Genomic DNA, 12,161 nt, shown 5'->3' with positions numbered 1-12,161 from the left:
CAACACTGATAATGGTACAGTGATGAGAATACAGAGCTTGGTGTCCAAAAGATCAATGGTCAAAATCTGCAGCTATTTGCTGTAGGATGCTGGATAGCCATTTCAGCTCTCAGTTTAGGAACCTATAAAATACTTGCATGAAAGTTAGTGTTGTGTTACATTAATGACCACACAGAGAAATCTGGGAGCTTCCTGAAAAAAAAAATGGCAGGTGATTTGGTCTTTCAAAGTTCCTTTGCAGCTCTCATCTAGAGTGCTAAAAGCTGGTAGGTATTTAGGAGGAAAAGGGGGCAGAGAAGATGGACAGTGAAAGCCATAAAGAGCATTAGGCTGAGCTAAAGAAACAGAAAGCCCACAGAATGTTAGGAGACAGAGAAAGGCCCAGAGACATGTCAAGAGTCAAAATGAGGACTTCTTGAGTCTTAGACAAACCCATTTGGCAGTAAAGAGGAGTTTAGAAACTTGATGCAAGCTAGTAATTCTTGCCTTGAGCTTTGGAGTCAAAGAGCCTAGATTCAAAACCTTCCTCTGATGCTTTACTACGTCTATGTCCTTGGCCAAATTAGTTAATATTTCCAGGCCTCAGTTTTCCCATATGTAAAACGAAGAAGGGTGCACCAGATGATTTTTGAGGTGTTTCTAGCTGCAGATCTATGATCCATAAGCCTAGTACAGTCTGACTGTAAAGATATCTGGTCTATGCTCTACAAAGAAAAGAATCATTGCAAAGGGAGCCTAGAGATGTTGACTTGGATGGATACACTGCAGCTTGGCAGTTTAGCAAGACACAGAAAAGTCTTAAGACAAAATAAGGGGTCTGAAGTTACTATAGGGAAGAAGGATGCCAGTACCTTAGGTCAAAGCTCCAGTTCTCTCGTTGTAGTTACGGCTCTGGCACTGATTGAGAATATATGAATAAGTGAACTTACGTTTATTAAGTATTAACTATTTGCCAAGGACTACTCTGAACCTAGAGATAAAAATAAAAAGCTCTCAAAGAGTTCATACTCTAATTAAAGGGTGGGAAGGGGAAAATACATAAAGAGATTCTAGCTACAAGGCTGAAATAGAAAAAACCCATAGTCCTTATGGTGCAGATAAAAAGGCCCAGGAGCCCTTCCAAGTTGCATCAGTAGATTAATTAGGTGGCACTTCTAGAAGTCTGAAGAATGTAAAAGCAAAGCAGATGGTAAGGTATAATTGTCCTCCATCACACCGTTAGGAACAGAGTAGATGATTCCTATCTCTCTAAACCACGTGACCAGTCAAGCAACCCTGATGGATTCTAGGTAGCCCTTGCTAGAGAAATAGAAAAGAATATCCTCAGTAGTAGGTTCTTGTTGGAATCCTAGTGTCAACTCAACTTGAAACAAGGTGAAAACTCAAGGGAGATGTCCGAATCCTAGAGTTAACTCAATGGAATTGATACAGTGCTTATTGGTTCACACCTTAGAGAAAATCCTTACAAGGTGATAAGTTGCTAATACAGATAGACAATAATGCTTGTGTTCACACCTTTAGAGAGCTCTTATAATAAGAAGTATTTAAGTACTCATTGGAATTCACACATTTGGGAGACTTCAGGGTTTAGTATGAGATATCTGAATTCACATCTCCCTTGAAGCTCTTAGGGCCAGAGAGCACTCTGGGAGAAACCCATAATCCTATTCTCTCAGAGGAGGAGTTAACCTTTGGGAGATCATATATATAGAGGAAGCTCATATATATAGAGGAAGTTACTTCAGAACATTGACGGGGGTCAGAGAGGAACACTCCGGGAGGAAGCCCACAAGCCCTCTCTCCAAGGCAAGAGAGAGATTCATTTTCAGCTTCTACCTTGGTGCTGGCTGGAGGCCAAAGGATCAGAGGCAGAAGCAAGGGACAAAGCTACAAGAGCTCTTAGAACCAAGGAGAGAGAAAGGCCTCTAAGAAAACTAACCGGGCTGTACTGGAGACAATAAAAGATCTGAACTTTTATCACCTAGCTGCGTTTGGGGTAATTATTGATCTGAACTGATACTAAGGCTGCCTCCAGAAAACTTCCCCAAGAAACCCTCTCCCAGGGAGAACCATTATATTATTTTAAAAAAGAAGATCACCAATCCTAGTGTCAACTGGCTCTGGGATTGTGGAGGTAGGGAAAGAAGGGGAAAAGAAAGAAGGTAGCAAAAAGCCTTCAGTTGTAGGACAGAAGCCATTAGCTTCTAGATCACTTTGATTTCTAGACAAAAGCAACTGAACTTTATTCAGTGTATAATAGGAGATCATTGAAGATTTTAAAACAGGAGTGTTCTGATCAGCTCTATACTAGATGATTAAGTGAAAAAGCATATGTTGTCCCATATGTCAAGACTTGTGCTAAGTGGATATCCACAGGAAAAAAGCATACGTTAAGTCCCATATGTCAAGGCTTGTGCCAAGTGGATATACACAGAGGAAAAAAAGATAGTTCCTGCTCTCAAGAAGCTCACTCAAGGAGAGGTTAACACATGTAGTCTGGTTGGATTGCAGTGGTAGGTGGCAAGGCCCAGACATCCATAAGATACAAAAAAGTTGTCTGACCCTCTAATACTTTATGATTGATTTTGAGACATGGAAGACATGGCACAGGAATGCCTAGCATGGCATGCCCACATCAAAAAAAGGCGCTGTGCTCTATGAGTGATGCAGAATTGCAATAGCTCCAAAAAAGTGAAATGTACAAATTTAGAGATGTCTCCACTCCAAATTTTCTTTTGGTCCTCTTCAGACATGGAGGACAACACCACATCATCCTATACTGCCTTGAGCTCTGTTACAAAATACCAGTTACAAAACATTTTTCCCACATTATCACAAAAACATACCAGAGAGTTTAAGAAAGGTCCTAAGGGAAATAGGAGCAAACACATAACTGTACAAACTGGAGGAAATGGTCACTACATTACAGAGGAGGTCAGCCTTTCTGTAATGAACACAAGATTCAAAGACTGAACATTGGATAGACAATGGGGTCTCAAGGGAGGCAGGAAACACCCTCTCACAAATGACTATATCCAATTCTCAGAGTCAAGTCAATCTAGCCAATTACGTGGGACCACCTATTGGAAAAGTCAGTCTCCTCACCTCCAAAGAACTTTTCTCTGAACATTAGCTAGAGAACCTTGTGAACATAAATGCCATGTTCGGAAAATTTAAGTCCAAGTCCCAAATCACCTTCTCTTAATCCCTTATATCAAATATTTATTTGAGGTGGTTACATAATAAAATAAAGTGTCTTCCATCTGGATTTGGTGGTCATTGTTTTGATTCATTGAGACTTTTGCTTCTCTAACTGGGAGTCAGTATGGCTGAATGGATAAGATGACAGGTTTGGAGACTGGAAAACCAGGGATCCAATTCCACTTCTGTTGTTCACTTGCTATGTAACTATGGGAAGGTGCCTCACCTCCTCTGAACCTCATTTTTCTTATTTATAATCTAAGGTTAATGCAACATATAGAACCAACCTCATAGGGTTGCTAGGACAGCTAATATTATGACATATAAGTATTTTGCAAAACTTACATCACTATAAAAATTTGTTATGATGAACATGTTTTTATACATACTCCAATAGAGAATCAATCTAAAACTAATTTCAATTGGGACTAATCTCAAGTTTTTCAGCTATACTCCTATAGAAAATCAATCTAAAACTCATTTCAAGTTGGGACTAAATATTTAGGTTGCTAATGAGGTGATACCACTACTGATAGATAAAAAAAAAAAACCCACAGCTTACATTTCTATAGTACTTTAAGGTCTGGGAAACATTTTAATCATGTTATTTCATTTAATCATTACTATAACCCTGTGAGATAGGTGCTATTATTAATTCTCATATTACAGCTGAGAATACAGAATCAGAAATGATCCTTTTAAGGTCATACAACTAACAAATATTAGAGAGTGGATTCAAATAGAAATTCTCCTGATTCTGACCTCAGAATTTTTCCTACTATATACCATGCTGCTTCTCTAAGAGAAAGCAAAAAACAAAAACGAAAAGCAAAAATCCTTTGATCAGTCAAGTCAACAAGCACTTATTAAACAGCTACTATATGCTGGGCACTATGCCAAAAGCTAAAGATTCAAAGAAAAGAAAAAAATAGCTCTGTTTTCAAGGAGTTCAGAGTCTAATGCCAACAACTATGTCCAAATAGACCATATATAGAATAAGATGGAGCTAATTTACAGCAGCTGCTCTGGGTGTAACAGTCTAGAATGAAGGAACTGACTCCAAGTTTTTTGGTTCAAAAGTACAGAAGGGCAGGTAGGTACTGTTCAGTTATATACAGATATACATAAAATACACACACACTAAGATAGCAATTATTCCATAAGTGCAATGAATTGACAAATAATGTGAAACGAGGACAGAAAGCAGAAGTATTTGGTCCACTGTCAGTGGTTTCCATGAATTAGAGCATGAATAAGAGCTCAAGGTAGAGTATGATGCTATAGTGTTGTCCTTAGAGATTTATTAGGTTCAATGCCTTCAGTTTACAAAAAAGAAATTTTTAAAAAAAGAATTAAGTGGACCACCAAATCCAGCTGACTTTTGAATCCAGGTCTAGGGACTCCAAATTTAGGGCTCATTAGTAAAATGTACTTTACAAATAATTTGTAGGGAAATTATTTATATGAAAAGGTTAATTCATCAACTTAATAGGAGAATAACAAAAATTCAGAGTGAATAGAACCTGCTGCTTGTTTTATATCCATATCTACTACTCTCTAAATTAGTATCTTGAAAATAAAAACTTTATGGATCATAAAAGACAGCTTGATGGTGGTGGCACAGTGGGTAAAGTGCTGGGCCTAGAGTCAGGAAGACTAGACCCATCTTCATGAATTCAAACTCAGCCTCAGTTACTTCCTAGCTTCATGGGCAAGTCACTTAACCCTATCTGCCTCATTTTCTTCCTCCGTCAAATGAGCTGGAGAAGGAAAGGGCAAATCATTCCAATGTCTTTGTCAAGAAAACCCCAAATGGGGTCATGAGTCCGACAAGCCTGAAGTGACTCAACAAGAACAACAGATATTAGAAGCAAGAAAAGTGATTAAAAAAAGAAAAATTTTAAAATGACATTTGGGATCAAAGACCTCTCTCCCTCTCTGCTTCCATCCAACAAATTCAGTTTATCTTTGTGATACTGAGTAGACACAGTGTTGTACAGAAACAAAAATCACTCACTATGGGAACAGAGAAACTCAGGTCCTGAGGGTGGGGGAAACATACTTTCTCAGCTGTCAAATTTTGAGCAAACCTCTTCTCTCTAGACCTCAGTTTCCTCATTTATAAAATGAGGAAATTTAATTAGTTGTTCTCTGAAGCCCCTTTCAGCTCCAAATCCCTGCTCCTGTGATGTTAAGTATAAAGTTAATTATGGAAAACTACTCAGGAGTATGAAACTGCCTATTGTTCCTGGACTTTGATCCCAACTGCCATAAAAACTTAATATCAGTCGATACAACAAAGAGACATTTGATTTTTGCCTGGCACAATACAAAGCAATTTTTAAATATCAGAGAGACACCTGCAATTGTTAGGAAAAATTGGGGGGAGGGTTATATTCACATCCCAACTATATGTTATCTCAAAGATCAAAAGTTAATATTATTTTAGGATGCTACTGAAAACAATACCCTATTTTCTAAATATCAGAATCAAAAAGGTTTACATTGGGAATGCAAACACCCAATGATCTGTAGGGGTCTGAACTGTACCGGGAACCTGAGGCAATCCTCCAAAGAATCTGGGCAATCCGTTTCCTGAGATGGTGCAGAGGGCATGAAAATAGCTCTCCACACATTCCAATTAGTTTGTTGAAAATTAATTACCAGAATGTTGATCGTTAATATTATTAACTTAACTGATGCAATCAAATGCCTGATGAAGTGGTGAAGAATCTTAGCTGTCACCAACCCTCCCCACCCCCAATCTTTTTTTTAGTGCTGAGGAGGTCCTGGCATTGTTTTCTTGTTAATTAAAGTTAAATCCTAGGGAAGCTGAGAACCAAGTACCTCTTCAATCAAATTTGACCTTTCAATGAGTTACAAAGAACACTGACAGCTCCCCATCCATCTTTAGGAGGGCTATTGCTTCATTCACTGCTAATAATTGCTCATTCCATATGGGTGGATTTAAACTAAGTCTCAGACTGTCCAGCAGAATGAGATACCAAAACATTTACTGACACTAAACAGTTCAGGACTGAAAAACTTCACTGCCTGAATTCAGATTCATAGAACATGAATTAGAATCTTGACAATTACTTAGCACTCCATGTGACTCCAAGCAAGTCAAATCACTTTTAAAAGCTTGATTTTGGGGCAGGTAAATGATATAGTGGATAGTGCACCAGATTTGGAATCAGTCAGACTCATTAAGTTCAAATCCAGCCTTAGACATTTACCAGCTATGTGATCCTGGGCAAGTCACTTAAACACTATTTGCCTCATTTCCTCATTGTAAAATGAACTGGAGAAAAAAATAGCAAACCAGTCCAGTGTCTCTGCCACAATCTCTCTCCCCTTGGAGAGAAAGGGATATCAGAATCCCACATGAAGAATTGAACACTACTGAACAAAAACAAATTTTGGTTTCCTTATATGTAAAATGAAAGAGTTGGTTTGCCTAGATGAACTTTAAGATTCCTCCCAAACCTAGACTTAGGATGCTAAGATAAACCAATGAGAGGCATGTGACTTAGCTGATGAAAAGCCAGATCTGGGAATCAGAAAGACCTAAATGAAGCACTGATTGGGTCACTTACTTTCAGAGCCCCAGGGGAAACTCTAAAACAAAATTAGAAAGAAAATTAGAAGAGAGAAGTTGAACTGCATTGGTGGAGGAACTGCCCAACACAACGAAATCATTAAAAAGCAAGATCCATCAACAGGTTTGTTTAGTGAGGCAGATGGCCTAACTGAATAAGTTTTTTTTTTCTTTTTTTAAAATTTCCAAGCCAAAACATGTTCATTTGTACCTTCTTTTACTATTTTTTGGAAGGGGAAAAGAAAGCTGTGATCAAAGTTTTAGCTAGTAGTTAAACTAAAATCAAAATCAAACTATCAAGAACTTTGCTGCAGTGATTTGTGTGGCCTAGATTTTGATTCTCATGCTTCTGAGATTTCCCAGTGTCTGAGGTCCCATCTGGAATCACCTAGTTGTAATCACTTTTAACATTGCCTCCCACTCACCCTCCCACTATGTGAAAAGACTCAACTTCCTACCCTAACCGGTTTGGAAGCCTTTGCAGGCCGCTCCCAACCAGCTGGACAATGTACAATCCCAAAAGGGAGAGCTTGTATTTCTTGGCCACTTTGGAGATTAAAGGCCTGCTATCCTCTGGCTAAACATGGGACCAATTTCCGGTTCTCATAAGGCAGAAATTCACATCCTTCTGAAAAGTGAGATAACTAGGCTCTGCCATCCCCTTGGAGTCAGGAATTGTGTTAAGGCTGTCTCTGAGCAAAGATCTTTTATGGGCTCTGGTTCCTCTCTAACCTGGGATAAGGAGGCAGGGTATGAGCAAAGCAGAAACCCTGAAAATGACATTGCAAAGAGGATTAGGACTTCATCATTTCCATGTTTTGCTATAGTTACTAGGTTTCAAAAGATTCCCGACATGCTCTAAAAGTGAAATGCCTCATCAAAATAATCCCTAAACCATTTCATGGGGATGAAGTCTCTTAAGGGAGAGGATGCCAAATTACTACCATCAGAACCCAGGGAGCAAATGAGATATTTTCGTTATTATAGCAAGAGAGGATCTTTGAGTTTTCAACTGCAACAAGAGCTTTGCTTAGGAGGGCTTCCAGAAACAAACAAAAACACTCCCAGGAAAGCTATTTGAAAGAGAGAGAGAGAGAGAGAGAGAGAAATCTAGTTACAAGAAATTAGCATCCCTCTAATACAAAATTTATGGGGGAGGGAAAAAGGTGACAGTGTCAGATAGGCTGTGACAAGAGGGAGCATAGCTAATGCTATTGTCTCTTTAGAGTTTCATCCAAAACCCATTCTCTTTAAAATATCCTCCCTATTTGAGAGCCAGCATAGTAGTGGTTCTCAAGTCTTTGGTGTATAGGCAATGGCATGTGGAAGCAGCAGGATAGAAATCTGGAAGAAAAATTTAACCAAAAGAGATTACTGAGGTTCTCTCAAATTTGTTAACTGGAAGAGACCTCGGAGACAATATCTATTCTAGGACCTTTTTAACATATGTCTGTGAGATGGATCCCTTCGGCAGCCTGGTGAAGCATATAGATTCTTGTCTCAGACTAATGGTTTAAATGAATAAAACAAAATACATAGGATTACAAAAGAAAGCAAAGTACTGAAGTAGATTTATCAAAATATTGAAAAACCAAATTCATAGATCTGAAATTTCGAATCTCTGATTGGCTCCACAAGATCAAAAAAAAAAAAAAAAGCAAAAAACAAAAACAAAAACAAAAACTCCTCTCTATAACATCCCCAGCAAGAGACTGGCGTAGCCCATACTTAAAAATCTCTAATGATGGGTAATTCACTTTCTCCAAGAAGTCCATCCAAATTTTGGAAGCTCTAATTGTTAGAAAGTCCTTCCGTACATCAAAGCTAGTTTTCCTTCTCTGCAACAGTTCTCTTCTCACACATCGGGGTCTGCATCTCAAGGTGCAGCCAGATCTACTACCCCGAAATTGGTACCGGTCTGGTCACCTCTAGTCCCCTCGCTCCAGGGTGGATGAGCTTTCAATGCAGAAATGGGAGCGGGGTGGAGGGAAGAAGTCCACCAGATCTTTTTGATAAGACCGCTACACAAACACAGTAAAAATCATTCCCCTCTTCGCCTTGGGCTCGGTACCGTGAGCAGGTCAATTCCCGCCCGCCCGTCTTGCGGTCAGCAGCGGTGCCCAAGTTTTCCACTCCCCACCTTGCCCCCTCCCCACTCTGGGATGGGGCCGCCGGGTCAGAAGGATGACAATACCTCGTTTTGTCTCCGAAAGGCAGCATAGCCGAGGCTCAGAGGGGAGACCATGCGGCCCCGTTCTAACGCCCTGGAGCTCCCGCGTGCGCCCGAGCCGGCCCCCGACTGGGCCGCCACGGCAGGCGCTCCGGACGAGGTGCGACCAGGGGAGGCGAGCAGCTGCTGCCCGGCCAGGTGATGCTGGGACACGCCCTGGAACTGCCGAAGTTCCTACGACGCGATGCGAGGACGCTGCCCCCTAGCGGGGAGCGCTCAACGCAGCAGCACCCCTCGAGGAAGACTAGTCGGTCTCCCCCCTCGGTCTCCCCAAGTCTGGACCGCTCCGAGTCCGAGCACACTCACGCAACGGTCCCTGGCGTGGCCCTCGGCTCGGCTCTTTGCTGGCTTTCTCAGCAGCTTGCGCTGCGGGCTTCTGTGACTTAGACGGGCAGCCTTCCCTAGGAGTCTGAGCTGCGCGCTTCTGCAAGGAGCGAGGCGCAAGCAGCCGGCGTCCGAGCTCAGTCCGAGCCTGCCGCTGCCCAAGCTTCCTCCCGCCCCACTTCGAACTCAGAGGAACAACTAACTGTAGGGGCCCTTGGGGAAACTGCACCGTCCGTCCCCCCCCCCCCTTCCCCGCCCTTCCCAACCCCTCCCCGCTCCTCTTGCAGCTGTGGCGATTCCTCTCAAACAGTTAGACGGCACACACTCACACACACTTACACACTCACACTCACACTCACACTCAAGCTCCACCCCGCTGGGCTAGGCTGTGCGAGGCTCAAACAGACTAGTGAAGATGGACAGCACGCCCAGCCTCGCTCTTTCTCGGTCTCTTTTTTTCCTGGACTGAGGCTGCTGCTCTCAGGCCTGGCTGGCTCCCTCCTGTCCAGTACAGATGGACCGGACCCGGCCTGGCGCGCTCAGTTAGCCAGAGCTGTTCCAGACCCGCCATTTGCTCGGGGTCTCCTCCCAGCCCAGCCCAGCTCCGCCTCTGCTCCCGGCCCCGCCCCCGCTGTTCTTCTCCCCCTCCTCTGTCCCTCTTGTGTACCAGGCGGCGGGGGCCTCCTAGAGAGCCCAGCGCTGACCCAGGCCAGGCCAGAGTCCCAGGGAAAGGCTCAGCGGCCTTTAGGTGCATCTCCTCAAAACTCCTAAAGGAGTAAAAACAATAGAAGACCAGAAAAGTCGGTGGCTGTAGTGTCGTGGTCAGGGAACCGGCGTGAGATTGCATTCAGGGAGATTCCAAGCTCCAGCCCCCCACCCAATTCCAAGCGCGCGCGCACACACACACCACACATCCCTTTCTCTCGGGATATTCCCGGGGAAAAACTCGGACTGAACGGACCCTTTCTTCTAGGCTCCAAGGAGAGAAAACTGTCGGGGTTCGTCCTGAGGTTAAGGGCAAAGTAGGAGGGCAGAAGGAAAGCAAGAGCGTGGACCCGGAAAACAGTAAAAAATCTTTGCTTCGGGACTCTCCTGCCAGGATGCAGACTTAAGAGTCTGCGCCCCGACTGGATCGGCAGCCAGACGGTAATTCTCGCGGGGCCGAAGCTCGGGAAAGACTCCCAGAGATCTCCAAGATCCCATTCCCTCCTGCAATCCAAGGTTGTGGGAGTTAGAGCTGGGAAGGGATCTTAGAGGTCATTTGGGTCCAAACCCTTGCTTTGTGGGCTTTTGTTCTCCAAGCCCTAGGAGAGGTGCTAGGGTAATTCTTGGGCCAGGAGCAGGGACAAACCGGGGAAAGAAAGAGGAAAACAGCCGCGGACCCCTCAACTCTGAAGCTCCCTGGTGCGAGGTTTGCTGATACTTTTCTTACCTTGTGGCTTTCCGCACAAAGTAGGAGGAAGTAAAGTCGCAGTGGTCGTCCAGCCACGCTTCCACCCAGGCAGTGTCCCGGGGCTCCCCGGGCTGCAGCCGCAGTTGCCGCTGCTGCTGCTGCTGCTGCTGCTGCTGCTGTTGCTGCCGCTGCCGCTGCCGCTGCCGCCGCCGCCGGCGCCGCCCCCGTGGGCTCGGGCTCGGGCACTCCGGCTCCATGGTCCCACGGTGCTGCCCCCGCCCCGGGGCCGCTACTCGCTGGAGGCGCTCGGGGCCCTCCTCCCTTCCCCCCCACGGGGGCCCGCCCTCGCGGAATCCGGTGCCCGAGCGCTCCGGATCCTCCTAGCTGGCCCGGCCGGCCGGAGGGACAGAGGGCTGTAGGCGGGAGCACAGCAGTGGCCTCCCCGGCCCCTCCCCGGGCGCGCCACCGGCTCTCCAGGTGTGGCAGGCTAGGGAAGAACCCGCGCTACACTGAAACCAACAGGAGACTGAGGATCTGGGCACTTTGGGGAGAGGTGCCTTTCTCGCTGCCCTGTGTCCCCGGGGCGTGGGTGCTCAGAAGCGGGCAGGCTCGGCCACCGGGGTGCGCTGCGAGCCAAGTGGAGTCAGAAGAGGCCAGAACGCGGGGCTGTTGTGGTGGGGATGGCAGGTTTCGGTGTCTAGCTGGAATCGGAGAAACCGGAAAAGTCTTCTCTCTGGTGGCGGTTCCCGACCAAGATTAGAAGGGAGGCTTCAAACCGGGAGTCCCAAATGATGAAGGATCTTGTGCCACTTCCCCATAGTGGCCTGGGGAGAACAATAAAAGCATCCTTCCTTCTTGTGACTCACTGAGAGCTGGGGGTCTGTCCACCACAGCTAGCCATGCAGAATGGAGTGCTTGCGAGTATTCCAGTGCTTGACACAGTGTTTGCCACACAGTGTGCGCTTAATAAACCTTTACTGACCAATGACTCTTCAGAGATCTGGCTCTATTTCTCCTGATGACCAGGAGTGTGAAGATAAGTTTTCTTTTCCTCTTCTCATCCCCAAATTTGAGATCCAGGTTCCTTTCCATCTCTAGATTCAATATTTATGAATGTCTCATAACCTAGTTTCTATCTATACCTAAAGGATCACACATTTTATTTTGCCTAGTTAATGAATATTCATTAATTGTTCTGTTGAAACTTTGAACAAATTAATTCCCCTCTGTGAGCCTCAGTGTCCTCCTCTGTAAAATAAAAAGATGGGACCCGATGGTCTCTAAAGTCTCTTTCATCTCTTCCAGTCTCTGTGTTTGTGAGGTTATAAATTAAGCTGATGGTTTCAACCTAAAGCTGTAGTAAATAAAGAAATCTACTTGTCTCTATCTCTACTATGCTACTTTATTCTACT

General features: G+C 44.3%; 1 protein-coding gene across 5 annotated transcripts in view; it reads right to left on the bottom strand.

Moving 5' to 3' along the window:
* PDE5A (phosphodiesterase 5A) overlaps positions 1–10,966 on the bottom strand; it is a 193,408-nt gene extending 182,442 nt beyond the window's left edge. For 2 of the 5 annotated variants that reach the window (XM_023505643.2, XM_023505644.2), the window contains exon 1: positions 8,997–9,587. In XM_023505643.2, coding sequence (XP_023361411.1) covers positions 8,997–9,022 — 26 coding nt within the window. In that variant the 5' untranslated portion in view covers positions 9,023–9,587. Of the gene's footprint in view, positions 1–8,996; positions 9,588–9,715; positions 9,769–10,788 lie in introns of those variants that run through there. The other 3 variants (XM_012551898.3, XM_023505645.2, XM_031942433.1) reach the window with 3 other exon arrangements.
* Positions 10,967–12,161: the final 1,195 nt, after the last annotated feature.

This window comes from Sarcophilus harrisii, chromosome 6 (genome assembly GCF_902635505.1).
Source record: "Sarcophilus harrisii chromosome 6, mSarHar1.11, whole genome shotgun sequence".
Lineage (NCBI taxonomy): Eukaryota > Metazoa > Chordata > Mammalia > Dasyuromorphia > Dasyuridae > Sarcophilus > Sarcophilus harrisii.
Note: the sequence above shows the minus strand (reverse complement) of the source record. Positions and strands in the feature narration are given on the sequence as shown.